The 18771-nt window shown below is 35.5% G+C and overlaps 1 protein-coding gene across 4 annotated transcripts in view; it reads right to left on the bottom strand.

The window, feature by feature from the left end:
- The window catches only part of SIPA1L2 (signal induced proliferation associated 1 like 2), a 143167-nt gene that overhangs the window by 74269 nt on the left and 50127 nt on the right, over nucleotides 1-18771 (bottom strand). For all 4 annotated transcript variants that reach the window (XM_035561339.2, XM_035561316.2, XM_050709908.1 and 1 more), the window contains 3 exons: nucleotides 10868-12571; nucleotides 6470-6603; nucleotides 4129-4317 (listed from right to left, as the gene is read on the bottom strand). In XM_035561339.2, coding sequence (XP_035417232.1) covers nucleotides 4129-4317; nucleotides 6470-6603; nucleotides 10868-12332 — 1788 coding nt within the window. In that variant the 5' untranslated portion in view covers nucleotides 12333-12571. The remainder of the gene's footprint in view (nucleotides 1-4128; nucleotides 4318-6469; nucleotides 6604-10867; nucleotides 12572-18771) is intronic.

The following is an 18771-nucleotide window of genomic DNA, read 5'->3' on the forward strand; positions in this document are numbered from 1 at the left end:
ACAGACATGCTACTGCACTGATGTTTTATCACAGCAATTTCTAGGAAAATTTGTAAGACTAGAACACAAAGACTGAATCAAGAAAATATACATAAATGAAAGAAAAAAGTGTCAAAGATATAATTCCAAACCTCAAATAATCTTTAATCTTCCTACTTCAATAAATGCTGCATTTCTCCACTTGAAGTGGAAAGTTGAGTATAAATAAGGCAGTTGCCAAGCATCAATTAAAACAAACAAAAAAACCATCACTATCCAAATCTTCAACATTCCTGGAGGAGTAAGAGCTTTACTATGATTTTTCTAACCTATTCTTTTGTGTCTTCAAGATGCTACTGCTTTTTAGAGTTCCTTTTCAATGTCTCTAATGAAATTAAAGGTTTAATGGCAGCGTTGTTGGTTTAATTATTTACCTTCACGCACTACCAACGTATAAAAAATCCCTAAGATGTCCAAATTAATGAAGCTTTTTTGAAGGCCACAGACAGAATCACTAGAGATGCCTGAGTCAGACCCCTAACCTCAGGGAAAGGGCTGGGTTGCTCCCAGCTTGCTCTTGTCATTTCATTTTGATTGGCATATATAATAGTCATCTGAAATGTTTCTTTGTCTGCCCCATATTGAAACAGTGCCTGGGGAGAGTTAGGTATCTAATAAAATGTTCCAAATCACACACTGGAAACTATTTATTCAGTGTAAAACTCGCATGAACACTTTGTGGAGGAAGCTGGAAAAACTGCTCTTATAAACTTCAGATTATAGGAAACAGCACTGTTACTTAACACTTCCAGCAGAAAATTAAAATGATCGTAAGCACATTGCCACCTCTACCCCAGCTCAGTGTCAAATAGCTTAACTTGAACCACAGGGAATTTAAGTTAATTTCCTTGACTTTGCACGAGAACAGAGGAATGGAGAAGTTAAACGCTAACTGAGCCATCAACAATAGGGGCAACAACTAACAGTACGAATGAAAGGCAAGTTAGAGAACCACTTAGGCAAAATACTCCATTCAGAAATAGACAGTCACACTTCTTCAGTCTTTCCAAGGAGATGAGTGATTCTTGAATTAGATCTTAAGTATCAGTATAATTCTAAACAGGAGTGAAGTATATCTCTATTCTCCAAACATCCTAGCATTTCCTAGTTAAAACACTGTACTAGGAGATGGTAAAGATGTGATACTGCCCAGTCCATGAAGGAATTAATCCTGCGTTTTCACTTCATGGACAAGTATTGCAAACGCTCAACAATTACGTACAAAGTTGATTCTACCAACACTACTATTCCTAAACAAGACAGTCAGTGCAAGCACACTTGCAATAATCTGAACCTCCGACTGCGTGCTAGGAGAACTCACGTCCACAAAATATACAGACTTAAGCAAAGTGACTCAACTCGGAATCAGTGGGGCTTTGCAGAAACAGAAATCAAGGTACCTTTAGAAAGTCAATGCCTAAGAAAGCTGTATGTACATGAGGTTTGGGAGCGTCTTATACGGGCCATTAACTGATGTGAAAAATGTCAGAATATCAATGTCAGAATATTTAAAACAAACAAAGTTGCCAGTTACGGAATGGCATTGCGTGCTTATACAGGTTTAAGTAAAGAATTTCGGACACAGTTCTGATTTCATGATTTCTAAATAAGAAATATTTGACATCAGAAAATGTCTAATTTAGCTACTTGGGTATATAATTTGTATTAAGTGTGCATAGAAGTCCCTCCAGACTCAAACTGACCATGTTTAGTCAGAATTACTTACTACTGAATCCTGGCATCTTGTCTTCTTGTACAGTACAGATTCTTTATTGTGTAACAAAAACAAATTGATGACTTACACCATGTGAAGACTTTAGAGTTTTTCTGGCAAGGAACCTCAATAGCAGCTAAATATCCCTGCATTCAAAGTTCCTATTTTCTTTGCGCTTTTTGTAAACTTTGCTCTAGAGAAAAGCAAGCATTCTCAAAGGGATGTGAAAAAAACAAACAAAACCATCAAAAACCATATACAATAAACCATTAGCAGAAATATGGAGGGGAATCTGGGGGGGGGGGGGGGGGGGGGGGGGTGGATTGGAGAAAAAAATCCTGTCTATATTGTAGATAAATTGTTGACTTTTCCTGTAAATTTAGAGTCAAACCTAATGCTGATCATCATATACCAGAATAACTTGGAATTACTTACATTCTCAAATTAGGTCAACCATCCAATGTCCATCTATTTTCTACTGTCATTTTAGGGATAGAGTTTTAGCCACATGTTTCTTCCACAACCCACAATAGATTTCACTGAGAACTACTCATCTCTTTCTCTGCATGTTTCACAGAACTGAAACAGTTTTCAGTTTGCTGAAGAACTATGCAAATATTTAATACAGTTTTATTGAAAATGATTATTCTGGTAATAGTATTAATCCTCTAGATCACAATTCATATTTTTAAATTCACGACATTTCAGCCACTTGTCACTTTCCGCTACCAAGCGTAACTCTTTTTATATTTGGTTGATTAAAAAACTGAAGGCATGAAGTACATAAGAGGATTAAAAACATAAATGGATCTCATGCCACTTCTATGCACAGCTTTCTCTCTATATTCAAGTAATTATCTCACAATAAGCAGTATGTAAGATACATTAATATTACATTTTGCTTGGTGACAGCCCATTTCATAACAGGATTGAATTTTTCAGAACTGAGCACACAGAATAAAATTCAGTGCTATGTACTGCTGTTTCTCAAAATTAAGAGTTTTAAGAGTTAATGATTAAAAATATACTGGTTGGTTCAATGGACAATCTCCATTTCCAATTTTGGGGAAATGCTTAGTGAGTTTTGGGAAATATTCCACTGAGGTCAAATAAAGATGTACTCTACACTGCCTAGAACATCCGACCCCTCTAAGTAGTAATTATTATTTATTACATGAACCTAAACTTACTCTGGAGCTCAGACAGGAAAGACAGGGAGCAACAGGAGATTAGGAACTCATATTCAGAGGAGAGTGCTAATGATTTCCTTTTATTGTTTTACAAGAAACACTGAAAAACACTGGAAAAAATGAGGACATTGGACAAAATTAATTTCCAATTAAAAGTTCTCCAATGAACAAAAGTAGTAAAACATACAAAACTAGCTTAATATTCCACCCCCCAAAAAAAGAAATTCTCTTCCTCTGTCTACCTCTGCTTTGTTTTAAGCAATTGTTACAGTCACAGGAGAAGACAATTCTGGTAGACACCAATATGTTTCACACAATTGCTACATTTGAAACTGAATAAGCATTAAAAAAAGTTATATCACCATTATAATCAACTGGATTCATCAGCTGCTTCAACTTCAACAGACAAATATTGACTTTTGCATTGAAAATGCAATCTTTATTTTAAATGAACATAAAGCATGGTTTCTAAAATTGAACTAAAAGCCTTCATAAACCTGTCCTTCCAAATTATTCAGAAGCTTTGAATTTACTTATTAGTTTTTAATAAAGCAGATTCACTTTATCAAACCCAATAAACTTCATCATTTTTCTCTCCAAATTTAAAGTATATGAATATTTCATTGCTGGTGCAGTTAATTCATTACATAGTCTCAACCACAATTTCAGTTGTCTGAACCCAGAAGCATTCTATTCTACTAAAACTACTGCAAGTTAATCAGAAAATTAGTGTTTAAAAAAAAACACAAAAATGCAGAGATTTAGATGCAGAGACTTAATACATCATATCCTTTTTCCACCTTACCTGTAAGCAGTATTAATAAAATATTAGATTTGTTTTCATTTGCATTCAACATTTGTACATAGTAAAGGACAAAAAAGACTGTGGACTATTAAAAGTTCAGTCATAATCTTTCTCCCACTCACAGGTATAAAGAGAATCACTATAGTCTTAATCATTTTTCTTAAGCTGCAATATATTTAAAAAACAATTTGCTTAGAAATTCAAATCTCATTTTGTCTATGAAAACACACTCTGAGTAAATACTCGCAAAATCAAGAAAGTGATTAATTTGCATTAGAGATCCATGTTTTTCAATATTACCTTCATAATATTTAAGATTTCCCCCCTCCCAAAAAATAAAAAAATAATTACTCTTTAAATAAAAGTCATATCCTACATACCCCTTGTTCATCCAATTTAAGCAGCTGTTCAGGTACTTTGGGTGAGTTGGAAGCCTGCCTCAGGCACTGAATGCTCAGTTCTGGTATTACATATTCTAGTACCTCTTTGAGAGGCAGACCTCTTGCTGTGCCATGCCTTGCAGTGGATGGTATAGCATCTTCTAAAATTGCTCCTCTAAGCGTAGTAAGCTGCAATAAAGGTACAAAACATTTTTAATTTTAATACTACAAAGACTTAAAAGATATTCAGGTTTTATAAAAAACATTGAAGAAAGAGTAGGAAGAAAGACATCCATATTTTCAATTTTTTAAACCAGTAAAAAAGATTACAAAATGACTTTTAAAAAGTAAACAGGCTCTTATTGTCTCAGTGACATATTTGTGGCCAACAGGACTAAAGAAGTGATTGTCTTTTTGTATGTGACACTGGCGAGACCACACCTCAAATACTGTGTTCAGCTTTGGGCCTTCCACTACAAGAAGAGAGTTGTTTGAGTGTGTGCAGAGAAGAACAATGAAGTTGGTGAAGGGATTAGAAAAACAGACTTATGAAGAGTGACTGAGGTCATTCAGTCTAACGAAAAGTAGGCTGAGGGGGAGACCACATCACTGTCTACAACTAACAGAAAGGAGGCTGTGGCAAGGAGGGTGTCAGTCTCTTTTCTTAGGTGACAAGCGATAGGACATGAGGAAACAGTCTCAAGTTGCACCCGTGTGGGTTTAGACTGGATATTAGGAAGAATTCCCTTACAGAGAAGTTGATTAAGCATTGAAACGGGATCTCTGGAGATATCTAAGACACATGAAGATGTGGCACTAAGGGACACACTTTAGTGATGGGACTCAGTAGGTCAGGTTGATGGTTGGACTTGGTGATCTTGAGGTCTTTTTCAAACCTCGATGACTCTACGTTTCTAAGTTTTTTGTTTAAAGAAATTCACTGATGATCTTATTAACTTATTCCAATTCCTAAGATTTTTTTCAAAAAAAAAGAATTTCAAAACAGCAGAAAAACTAAAAATTATTAATTTTAATGCCATACTACCCTAGAAACACAGTAGTTGAATGTGAGGTTGGACAGGTGAGGTAAGCTACAACTAACGGCACCTTCATTTACCTTAACTACCTGTTTTTTAAACCACTCTGCTTTATCGCCATTGGATTTTGCAAAAAGGGATGTTTCTTAGTAGTGAGTCAGCTAAATCACCACTCTCCTCACACAGAGAGGCCTCTTTTTTATGGCAATGAAGGAAAAACCTAGCCATAAAAAATGTTTCTACATCTGTTTGTAAAAGCACATGAGCTAAGAGGCATCAGGAACACTTCCCTGTGTTATAATAGCAATAAAAAGCAACAGTCCTAAGGACAGTTAACATTGTGTCATCGTGTATTTTTATACAAATCAAATCTAGTTGCTGTCATAAACAAGAAATTGCTTTTGCAACAGACACTAATTGGCTTGAAATAAAAATGAAGAGAAATGCCGTTCTACAACAATCACAAAAGCTATTCTGCCAGATAAATAAAAATAATTGTCTTATTAACATATTAATATAATAGAATAAAAAAGTTCAGTTGGAAGAGACCTACAAAGATTGAGTACAACTGCCTGACCGCTTCAGGGCTAAGCAAAAGTTAAAGCATATTGATGAGGGCATTATCCAAACGCCTCTTGAACACTGACAGGCATGGGGCATCAACCACCTTGCTAGGAAGCCTGTTCCAGTGTTTGACCACCGTTAAGATAAGGAAATTTTTCCTAATATCTAAGTCTGAAACACCCTAGCGCAGCTTTGTGCCATTCCCTTGCATCCTATCGCTGGTTACCAGGGGGAAGACTTTGGCACTTCTCCATTTCCCCTCTGCAGGGACTGAAAATATTCCTTCCACAAAGTGTATAAAAACATTTCTCTGAGAAGAAAGCTTCTAAGAAAGTAGTCTGAAACAGAACACAAAAAAGTACATTTAAGTTGTAGTATAAGCTTTCATATTTTTCCCCTCTCATTTTCCGTACATTTCTTTTCTTAATCTTCTATTCCTACAATTAGAACCATAACATCTAGCAGCTTGATCAAAACTTATCTTCAGTTTAGTTCTTATTATCTGTTCCTATGTTTAAGTCTTGGAGATATGTAATTTCAGCCAACTTACCTCCTTTTGGATGCCTGTTAAAAAAGAAAAAAAAATTACATAGCAGGGAAGAGGAAAACTTTGTTCCAGGCAAACATCCCTTTCCCATTAACAGATTTACTTTCCAAGTCAGCAACCTATCCCCAGACAAACAACCAGTATTCTAAGTTAACATTCCAATTCCTTTGCAGAATTGCTGAAAGAATATTACCTCACTTGTCCTGAAAACTATCCGATAGTTGAACTGAGATCCTTCTTTTTCCTTAGCATCTTCAACCTTCTCCCTCCGGATGCTGACTGCTACAGGTCCAAGATTTTCATCTATTCCAAAGTAATTCTGATGTTCTTTTGCATAAAAGTGAATGAAGAATAAAAAAGCATAATGAAACACGAATCTCCTAGAAAGTGTTCAAATCCCATTTAAAATAATTGTAGCAACAAAAAATATTATTTACTATTAAAATTATTATACACTAAAGCTGCATTTCTGAGGGACTTTGACAACCTAAGAAAATGGACTGACAAAAGCCTCATGAAGGCCAGCATAGAACTACACCTGAGACAGAGAAAGCCCATGAAACAGCACAGGCTGGGGACAAACTCTCTCTAATTGCAGCACCCCACTTCCTGATGGAGGGTTACAGAGAAGGCACAGCCAGACTCTTCTCCAAGATACAGAGAGAAAGTACAAGATGCCATGGTCAGAAGATGCAGCCCCTCACTGAGGACAATCAACCACAGGAGCAGGTTGCCAGAGAGTCTGTGAATTTTCCATCCTTGGTCAGAAGCTAGAGGGAAAAGGTTCTGAACAGGCTGTGCAGAACCTACCTGTAAAGTTAGCTTTAAACATAGAATTGGACTGGACAATCTCCAGAAACTTCCTCCAATCTGGTTAATGCTATAATTCCATGTTTTAAATAGCAATGAAGTAACAGATCTGCTCACCACCTACTTTCCTCCCCTCCTTCCCCATCTCCGGCATTCTACCTGCATGGATTGTCTCCTACTTCTAGTGTTAAAATAAAACTTGGAACCTTAATGGGCAAATGGAACAGGATTTTACAGACCATAACAATATTAATTTGTGCGTGTTTGTGTATTGAGAGTGATAATCAGAGGCCAAATGCTTTCAACATTAAAGCTTCCCACAGCTGCATATTCAGGCTTTGACAAGGGGTAAACATCTCAAGGTTTCTACAGCCTTACATTTTGATGTAAATATAGAAAACGGTATTCCACAGTTACTAGATTTTTTTGCAGCTATATTAGTGAGCAGAAAAATGCAAGCTTGGCAGATGCCTGCTAACTTCCTGTACAACATAAGAGATACAAAACTAAAGATGTTATGAACGTATATTAAAAAAATGGTAAAATAGTTTCAAGAATAGGAATTGCAGAAACTGAAGTAAATTTGAAAATAACACTACTACTGATATTGCAGGATGTGGAGAAAACTTTTAATTCAAGGTTGGTGCTTTATTTGCTGGTTTTTAATATCAAACTATAAACTCATGAAGGTCTGTTGAATTTACTTACTGATTTAAAAGTGTCTACTGGAGATAAAAGAGGAAAATAAGTTCTGTTTTCTAGCTGTTCGAAGAGAGACAGTAAAATACTCCTATTTTTTACTTCTTCATTTTGAGGAATAGTTGCCAACTTTCATTCTAATCAAAAGGTTTTACCTATACAAGACTGAGTTAACATAAAAACTCGATAAGCCTGTATATTTCTTTTAGGTCATTATTGCAGTTTGATATCAGCACACAGATACAATAACATTAAGAAATAGTTGCAAGCGTTCCACAAATAAAAAGCACAGTAATAACAGTCAAGTCTTGAGGTATTATGAGGATAAATCACACAAGAGGAAAAGGACTCATGATGACATTTCAACATTTCAATTATCCTTAAAAAAAAAAATCACAATTTTTTCCCTCTTCTCATCCCATTCTATCCCACAAAAAATGTAGTTCACCAAAGGACACATTTAATAAATCAAAACCAAAAGATAAAATATTTTAGCTTTTGTAAACCTTAACTGGAAGCTGAGAATATATTTTCCATAAACATTAACATACTTTACATCAGTCTTGTTGGATTTGATTTTAACAATAGTTACAAAGCTTATAAATATGCAGTATAAAACTAGAGCTCATTTCAGAAGACTGAATTCCAAATCTCTCATTTCTTGAAAGGGAATGGAATAATTAGTGCTACACATGCCAGGGTGTTTCTTCCATGCATCTTAAAACAGAAATAAAACTTGTATGCTGACAAGTGCCAATTACAAAACTGTGAACTAAATCAAATATGCAGAAAGTTGTTTCTCTTTCACAGATATCTTGCTAAAGGCAAAGAAAATCAGTAGCATTGCATGTGTCTCTATATACAAGTGACTATTGTTTGCTAAATTTTCATTTCATCCTTCCACAATTATTTTGCTAAATTCAACTGTGCTATTAAATCTACAATTCAATGAACAGTCAACTAGAAGAGCTCACTGTCATGGAATAGCATCAAGTAAGACTCAGTATGCATATAAATGTCACTTTTTCTTACACAAGAGATCAGCACAGCAGCAAGACATTTTGTTGCCTAAGGCAAAATGCCCGTTTTATTTCCTCTACCCACAATAAACTTTGCTTAGGTAAAAACTATGTTCAGCTGGAAGTAATCTTGAGATTCCCAAAAGCCCGATCCCTTCAGATAACAGATACTGAAAATTGAGTTTTTGCTCTGTTTGCCTTGACTTGCTCACTCTCACTCCTAAGGAGTTTCTCCAATACAGATTTCTCTTGGGTAGCTTCTGTTAACAGCTCTATAAAAAAATATGTGGAACAGGACATGGCTTACAGATAGCTGTAAAGGCAAGAGGGTAACAGCTTATTACTGAATATTAAATGCATCACAATATTTACTCCTGAAGAATGCTACCTACAGAACAATTAACGAGGACAAAAACAATTTACATTCCCAGTATTATACTACGTGGGACAAAACTCTCAGATACTATTCCTTAAGTTTTTAATGCTATACTAACATAAGCATACTTTACTTTAGTCAAGAGATCATATGTGCCTAATACAAGAACAGAAGTTAATTAGAGCTAATTACATTTGCATCAACTTTCCAGAAAGGTCATTAGTTTTATTTAAAGCATATTTAAAGTGGTTTCTCTTTGTATTTTCTTTCTCTCTCCAGGGGGATTTTTCTTCTCACACAAAAAATACGGCCAGCCTTTTGGAACCTGTAACTCCCACCCCCCTCTATCATAAAAGCATTTGACAAACTAGTCCTCTTTTATTTGGCTTAATCCTCTTCAGTCATTTCCATCTATGCCAATTCTCTCTTCTCTGTCCCTTAAAAAGCATACCACCTTTTCTCAGAAATTTCCCTTCATTCTCTTCCACTCTTGACTCCCTCAACATTTTTTGACCCTTTGTAACCTAACTTAAAGTCATTTTGTACCTTTGAATTTACTGCCCATCCTTGCTTAGCTATGGGGCTTTTTCTTCCTTCTACATCACAGATCCAGATTCTTTCTTCCTTCTCTTTTAAATGCATTGGTTTTTTTTTGTTGTTTTTTTGTTTCTTTGTTTTTTCAGGATATATGTTCTAGGTTTCTATCATATTGTGAAACTGTACTGGACCCTATTTCAAGTCCCCTGTGAAGAGTCGCAGGAGGAAGGAGCACAGCACAGTGCTCATTTCTTGCTGTTGAAATAGAGTTAGAAGGCAAAGTAAGTATGGTTTCAGGAAGGCTCAGGCAGTAGCCAACAATCTTTTTAAGGACAGAAGCATTTCTTTCTTTTAATACCAGCGAAAAGATTGAGCTACAACTCATAATATGGAAAGGCTAGAGAGGTAGTTCGGGATTCTCTGTCCCACAAAAACAGGCATTGCACACACACTGCACGATGCAGTCCTGAATACAAAGTAAGTCGGTCTAAGAGGAAATCGCTTATCTGAATAACAATTCAAGCCAAGTTAGTTACTCAGTTCAGAAGGGTACCCTGCTGTTTAGCAGTTTGAACATATCCAAAAAGAATAGGATAAAAGGCTATGAGAAAGTCACAGAACAACCTTATTTAGGCTCAAAAACTAAATATCACCAAAAGCTCTCTGTTTAATGGGTATGCATACATGCATACATACATGTGTACAGTATGAAAGGCCCCAAAGACACAAGATAACAGTGGAATCTAGAAGGCAATGAGGAGCCTCAATAATAAAACCTCCTCTTATGGAAACACCTTTTAAGAAATATTGATTTCCACTCCAGGTATCAGTATTTCCAATACATTTGCTGGATATAAGTGTCAACTTTTCCTCCTGCCCTCCAAGAAAGTTTGGTACAGAGAAGTTAATTTACCTACTGATCTAAATGAAACCACACTTAGTTAACTTAGACAAATACTGTTTAGCTTTATAAATAACCCACTGGTTGCTGATTCTTGCTCTCCCAGAGGGATATTAAGAGGCTTTAATTTTAGTAAAGAGTTTCAATATCCTCAGTGATACTTAGGTACTCCTACAGAGAAGAAAAAATAATAAGCAAGAAAAATGTAATGCATGCACACCTCAAATCAGTTGCATTACAAAAACTTACCTTTTCCGTAGAAGAACTTGCGGTAATAGTACGCTCCAAGATCAATATGTTCTATGATGTAACGCTTCACTTTCTCTCTGTGAATTGACTGGTTTTCTCTTGGTACTTCCAGTACTGAAACACCAGCATTTGTGCAATGAGAACTCAGAGAGGATTCAAAAGAACAACTTTCACCCGAAGAAAAAGATGCTGAATTTGCCCTGGAAAGTGCAATCCGTCTATCTCCTTCTCCACCAGTTTCATTCCTGAAGTAAGGGCAGCTCAGTACTAAGTCATTGCTTTTCCCATCACCCTCATCAGCATCTAAATTCTCTTTTGAATTGAGATCCTCTTTGCTTCCCAAAGGCGATTCACAGTTTCCTGTTTGGCCTGCTGGCATCTGAGTTTGTGATGCAGCTGAAGCCCCAGTGGTTATATTTTTTCTTTTTCCCATGTTTACTCTGGTAGCCATTGCTTCATTGATGTTAAACAAAACGCTCTGAACATCATAATGTGCAAAACACTTCTGACAGTTCCAAGACCGCACATTTCTGTCAAGTCTATCATCCAGATCAGGCGAAAACTTAAAGGTTTCATGCTCACTTTTAACTGTTCGCAATTTTCTAAATAGAGATGTTTCTATTGTTTCTGATTTTAGTCTCCTCTTAAAAGATTTCTCCCTGTCTCGACCAATAAGCAGCGCACTATCCATATAATCCAAACCAGAAATCCTGACAAATTCTCCCCTGGAAATCTGTGCAGCAGCATGCAGACTTGGAGAAACGGTAGGATCACAGTGGAAAAACTCGGAAAATCCAAATGGAGCAAGGGTTTTATGTTCGAAGTTTTCTACTCTGTATCCTCTTAGCATTGCAAAAAAGTTTTCTCCAGACAAGCCTTGTCTATCAATTGAAGAAGTACTTCCATACTCTCGATGAAGGGCTGCTCCAGTATTTGGGTTAACAGCATTCTGGTCTAACACATCTTCAGCATCAATATCACTTATCGTCACATCACTGTTGCTTCTTTGCCTAATGGGATGAAGTCCCCTTTGAGGGGAATGAACAAACAGATCTCCAATAGAATATTTTCCCTCTGCAAATTCCAGTTCTAGTTCTTCTTGCTGCCCTTCAGTTTGGTCATTTTGTCCATTTGGATGTACTGATCCAACACTTTCGTAACTAGCTGGAGATCTGCTTTCCCAAGCAGCTTTACTCAACTCCTTAGAGCAATCCTTTTTAGGCGGCCATTCAGATACCCTTGCTCGAACACCCATTTTAGGCACAGCTGGTGTACCATTTGATTGATTATTTTCAGCTTTGCTAGATACATTTGAAGAAACAGGAGGACCCATGCTACCATTCAAAGCTTTAAGCTTTCTTGCAAAATAATCATCAGATTGCATGCTTCTTGAAGACTCCCTGAACTTTGAGGAAGTTCTGCTAATTTTGTGCTTATCTTCTTGCAAAGACCTTTGATCACTCATGTCCAGTCAGGGGGAGGGGAACCACTAGTGTTACATAAATTTACTGTTAGCTTTATTATTACATTGTTTTTTGTGGACCAGTAAACTGCAGTATAAATATACAGTTACTGTCTTCCCAGAAGCAGCAGAACCCTCAGTGCACCATTTTTGTACAACTCCTGGCAGGAAACCAATCTTAAAACATTTCCTTCAGTTCAGATGCATTCAGTTCAGTGTTAATCCAGGCAAATTTCTGTTATCTGTTTGTAAAAGAAATAAAGAATTGTATTAAAATGTTTATAGTCAACAATGGTAAGCTTTCAGTGTTGCTTGTATACACACAATGCCCCATGAAATTGGAAACAATGAGACTTGCTTTCTGTGGTTTTATATTCCTTGCCTCCTAAACCCCAGCAATTGCAAAAATCCCAGTTTCATCCCAATTTCCCATATGATCCCCACAGGATGTAGCTTGGACCTACATATCTGCTCATGGGCCAACCAGTACATGCACAATGAACAGCAGACCAGGTTCTGCCAAACCTAATAGACATAGACATTTTTTTCCCCTCCCAATCCTGACAGCAACTTTGATGCCTATTCTTTATCTAATCACTGTTTTTTGTTGTTGTTTTTTACATAACGTGAAAGAAGAACACAGCCATCTCAGACATCTTTTTCAAGCTTGCTTGAAACAGACTAACACATATAGGAGTTACTGGGGCAAGACTGCTGAATAACGTAAGCAAAATATATGAAATAGGGCCTTAGATAAAGAAAAATATCCCATATAAAATAACATTTTAAGGATTAGTAAACTCTCTAGAGTGAATAAATGTGTTTTTTCCTTCCCAAAGGGAGATTTCCTTATATTCCTTTATTTATGCTGTAGAAAAGTTAGAATTGCTTCTGTTACATTATATTCCTCTGGCTGAAAATTTAGACTGTTAATGCAGCTACTGTAGTAGAGAATGTCTGCTGCCTTCCACAAATATGAAAAGAGAATAGGCCTATTGATAAGTGTTAAGTCACTTACAACTTTGGAATTGCTAGGACATAAACATATATATTTTTTTCAAATGACTATAATGGTCTTAAGGATGACCATGATTCATGCTGTGAAGATTCATTTGCAGGCAGAGCCCATGCTTTAACCCATTACATAAAACTATACTAAAATATTTATTCCTCTGAACAAAAGTGGCAACATAATGATCTTTTAAGATGCTGCATATAAGCATAATACGTATTTATGAGAGTTAAAGAATTCAGGTTGAATTAGACTGAAATACGAATTCTCTCCTTCAGTGAAAATAGGAGATGGTAAGAGGAGGTTAGAGGAACTCAAAAATTTTTCTTTCCCCCTTACGTTTAATGCCACAAAAAAATCTCAAAAAAAAAAGTGAGGCAGGGAGGCAAACTGAAATTTGACAGAGTAGTTTTTCTGCTTGACAGGAAAAAAAAAAAAACACAAAAAGGTGTGCTTGATACAGTAAACTTGAAGATTCTTCTAGTGAAAGAGGTTAAAAACCAAGCTAGAGTTACAGTAGCACCATAAATACCAGGGTTTCTATGTGACTCTTACCAGGAACAGGTAATAATAATGACAACAAAATATCACAGCTTACTGTCACTACACAGACATTCCTCAGAACTCCCACTCAATGGCCAATGATGTCAATTAAAATAAGGTTTTTGGTTCCTCATAGGACTCGACTCAAAAAAATGTTTAAACTAACGTTCAGAAAAAACAATCTTTCAGAAGTAGCAGGTAGGATTTTTAAATACAGACTTATGAAAATATAACAAAAAGGAAAATACCAATAAATACATTTAATATTTTTGTGGCACAAGTAATATTACAGAATTAAAATAAAAGAAAGCTTCTGTGGGATTCACATGAACAGTTGACAGCAATTTTTTAAACATTTCTGAAGTGTTTTTTTTATATAAACAGTAACATTTTTACATAATTCAACTTTACCAAGTAAGAACACTGGAGGATGACCAAGCTATTCCAGAATCCAATTTATCATTCTGCGAGAACATGAAGTAGTGAAAATGAAGAGATCAATTTCACATATTAGGAAAAATATTTAGCTTCTTAAGGAAGATACTTTTTTAAAAAAAATTACAGTAAATTACATCTTCTAGCCTTCTTGCCTTCACCTACACAAAATCATTCATAGAAGTCATTACTCTGTGCAACTTTTTTTTTAAAAAACAAAAATAAATTCTTACAAAATGAGAAAATACATGGAAGGCCATAAATGGCTATCCTGCAAAAATTCCTCTTTTTTTTTTTTTTTAGTGTTAACCCTTTTTCCATCATAAACACTTGTGCAAAAGCAGCGATTTGGGCCAGGAATATAATCCAGGTTGAAATTAAATTGGATATGACATGGTGAGAGGCAAAAAAAGAAAGAACAACAAATAAACACTACCACCCCATTTACTTCCAATCCAAATCCATCATGTGATTTACTATTTAGCCTCACAAACTGCTGTATTTGTACATAGCAGGAGAGAACCTGAAGGCAACAGGAAAGCAAAACTTTTTTTCCAGTGGTGTTACCTTAAATATTTTGTGAAGCATGGCCTGAATGTTTTAAAACAAAGTACAACGTAAGAAGTAGCATATAAAGAAAGAATTATTCTTTGCTATGTAAAGCTGTTGTGACAGAAGACCAAAGTAACATCTGTTTTAGAACTCTAGATTGACAATTTATTGGAAATAATATTTGAAGAAGTAGTGATACAATGTATTTAAGTTATACTAGTAAACTTTTTTTTTTTTCTACATCTGCAGTTGACCTAATTGACAAAATCTGCCTGTTCTTAATTTGAAACATATGCACTTTAGTACTGACCATTCCTATAAATTCCTGTAAGTCAGTACAGCAGCATGCTTTGGTTGACAGCTGACCTATGCTATTGGATAGCACTACATTCTGTACTTTTTGATCTTTTTAATGTTTTTCTCTCTCCATGAGAATTTAGCAACTCACAAACATTCACCTATAGATGGTGATACTATGTTATAAACTGATTTTGTTTGCCAAGTTTAATAAACTATTACTTCCACAAAGAACGCTGTCCTGTCAACAGGACCATAAGTACCCCTCTCCGTATAACCCTTTCGGTCAAGTTCTTCATTTCTTTCTCTTTTCTTCTCATCCTAGCATTTAAGAATGGAATCACTGACAGTTACAGTCAAAAGATAAAAAGCTGGATGCCGCCTACCCTGCTGTTGTGCTCTTGCCAACCCTTCCCACTAAGGCTACTGGATGTTATGCAAATATCTTAAGTTCCTTCCACACTGCTACAAAGACTTCCTTCTGAGCTCAATACAGCAGCTGGTTTGTTAGCCACAGTTACAGTTCTTTAAGATGGAAAGCTTCCAAGTTTCCTGGGGACCTGGATTTATGCCCACAAATGTTCCTGTGCCAGTAGCAGAGCAATGAATAAGAAGAGTACTATTGGACTACCCTGTCAAAAGGCGGCTGTTTGGTAACCCTGCCTTCACATCAGTCTTGATAGATGGAAATGAATTATTTAAGAAGTCTTTCTGTGGTCATTTTGTTGATCAAGAATTTGGAAATCTGCCCCTATTATTATGTAATGTTATCATCCTAAAAAGGATGCATAATTTGGATGAAAGCGTTAATCTCTACTATTTATCAAGATGACAATTCCATAAAACTGACTCTCAAGCTCTACTAATCTTTAAAAATGGGAAGTGCAATTTGATAAAATAGGAGTATAGGCAAGAAAAATACACCAAAAGCTAAAGATCAGACATTTCATTTGCATTCAATTCATTCTGCAAAGTATTTTCTGTACGCTCAGAGTCTGGTTAGTTTCCACTCTTAAGAGAAATACATCAAAAAATAGTGTTATGTATTTTGCCAATATAGCAGAGTAATAGTTACACAACGGCTACTTTATGGGAATTTGAGGTCTGCAAGAAAATTCTGCCTTTGGGTCCATCCTTGTAAGAACAATGAAAATGAACAATGCAAAGGAGAAATAAATGTAGTTTTAAATTTATTGGTATTGTCACAAATTCTGAATCAGATAACCCACTGAACAAATCTGTCACAAAGTATTATTTCCTAAAACTAACCTATTTCCTAAAACTAACCTTGCTCATTGAAAGACAAAAAAAAAGTAATTTTTGAAAACCAGGAAAAACCATACAAAGTTTTGTTCAGACAATTTCTAAATTGACTTTTTTTAGTTTATTTTTAAAGAACAACTGCATTAGAGGGTTTTTTATTATTATTTAGGTATTTTCAGTGTAACTATTAAAAGCATTTATTTCTTAAATTTGCAGCCAAATTCTAATTTGATTCTTAACTTTGAACTATTCAGTTTTCGGCAAAATGAGGGCTATTATTGGTTTTCAAGTGTATGACCAAGATAGAAAATTCTGGTCACACTGAACTGTGACATCATATCATATGACAGCTGATTATGTCACAGGAGAATTATTACTCTAGATAGGAGTATGGAAAAGGAAGATGAGCTCTTCAAGCATTTGTTTTCATGCAAATGTCTTTAGAAAACCATGATATTTAAGCATAATTGTCTTTAAATAGAATATTTCTTTCAAAGTATTCCATGAGGCTCAGTGAATATTAAAGGATAACAGTAACTATAATTGAGCCACTTATTCAGATTGCAGCTGTGGAAAATGGATTGGAAATAATAAAATGAACAAATTATGAGCACAGTTCATGAAAAAAATGGTTCCGATTATTATACATCAAATTTACAATTAAAGCTACAACTATTACAGTATAAATGGTTACTTCTCATATGCATATTTCAGGCACTTGATTAATATGCAGACATAGATAAGAGGCAAAAGAAAGATGGGAAGCCTCTCATTTGACTAACGGAAATACATCTGAGCTGCTATGCAATATTTGTTGCACACTTCCTTTGTTGTAATGTCTTTCTTTAATTTATCATCTTCAGTTGCAAGATAAATGTGAAAGAAGAAAAAGTGATTGTTGAAATGATAGTTACAGAAGCGTACCTACCTACAGAATAATCTAGCAATAATCATGCCACAGCTTAGATGACTTGGCGGGGAGGGAGAACTGGGGAGGAGAGGGTGAAGCTAATTAAGAGTGACACCAGCCTACGTGATTCTGAACAGTGGTATTAAACCACATTTCTTAAAGCTGTGCATTTGCAGTACTTTGGGACAGCTAAAAGATTCAGTGGTAACCACACACTTCTTCAATATAGTTCTCTCCTCCAAGAAATAACTGGCAGGTAGATGTAAATATGGAGACAGATGCAACATTTGATTTTGGAGCAGTGGACCTTAAGAATAGAACTTAGAATTCTGCACTTGTTCTGTACTATTCAATGAAAGGTGGTGGGTTCCATTTTCATTTAAAAAAAAGCATACAATTATTCCCAATATCTACAGGAACAATTGTATAAGATTTAACAGTAAAAAACAGGCCCCCTCGAAAACGTCAGACTTGTTTGTCTTAAGGTCAAGATGCCCTGTATGTTGCCTTGACTTTTCCAAAGACAATCTTTTAATAAACCACACCTTCCAACTACTAAATACTAAACTCACTACTTTTTTTTTTCTTTCAAAATATACTATAATCATTTATGAAATGGTACTAAAGACAGTTACAAAATAGATACGTTCTTTCATATAGCTCATTATATCAAAACACCTATCACAAAGTTCTGGCACTTCTCTTCCTAGATGTAGAGCTTATAGATGTAGAGCTTAGTGATATGGTTTAGTGGTTTAGTGGAAGACTTGTTTGTGTTGGGTCAGAGGTTGGACTAGGTGATCTTGGAGGTCTCTTCCAACCTAGACGATTCTGTGATCTTCCATTACTTTCCCTGAATATTCACCCCTTAAATATTGGGGATCAATGGATAGTTTCACTAAGAAACACTGCTCAAGATTTTCATCAAGAAACCTGGATGACCTCTCAGTGAATATCAATGTCTTATCTAAAGCTATTTATGATTATAATATTAATGTCAGTAATCTTCAAGTTTCTGAAAAGTCACCTTGTATCTGATGTTTTATTACTATTTTCTTACAACACTAATACCAATACTCTATTGTTCTACTAGCAAGTTTTGACACTGAGATGCATTAAAGCTAGTTCACTATCCTGAACAAACTAGATAGTAGATAGCCTGCTATTCTTGGACCTCTATTGTAAACTCTTCAGTTACAGGTTGAACCGTGTAAAGTAGTAGAGTGAAATCAATTACGTTGAAATCAACAGCAAAACTACCACTGACACACCGACTATGAATCTCTCAATTGTACCCTTCCAATCCAGTTGCATTATTTTAACTGAAATCATGGAACCTCACAAAAATATGCTAAGGCCTAAAATATAATGCAATTAATGAAGTAAAGAGGAAACATCTTAACATGAAACTCAGAATTTTTCCAGGAAAG

This window comes from Cygnus atratus, chromosome 3 (assembly GCF_013377495.2).
Source record: "Cygnus atratus isolate AKBS03 ecotype Queensland, Australia chromosome 3, CAtr_DNAZoo_HiC_assembly, whole genome shotgun sequence".
Classification (NCBI taxonomy): Eukaryota; Metazoa; Chordata; class Aves; order Anseriformes; family Anatidae; genus Cygnus; species Cygnus atratus.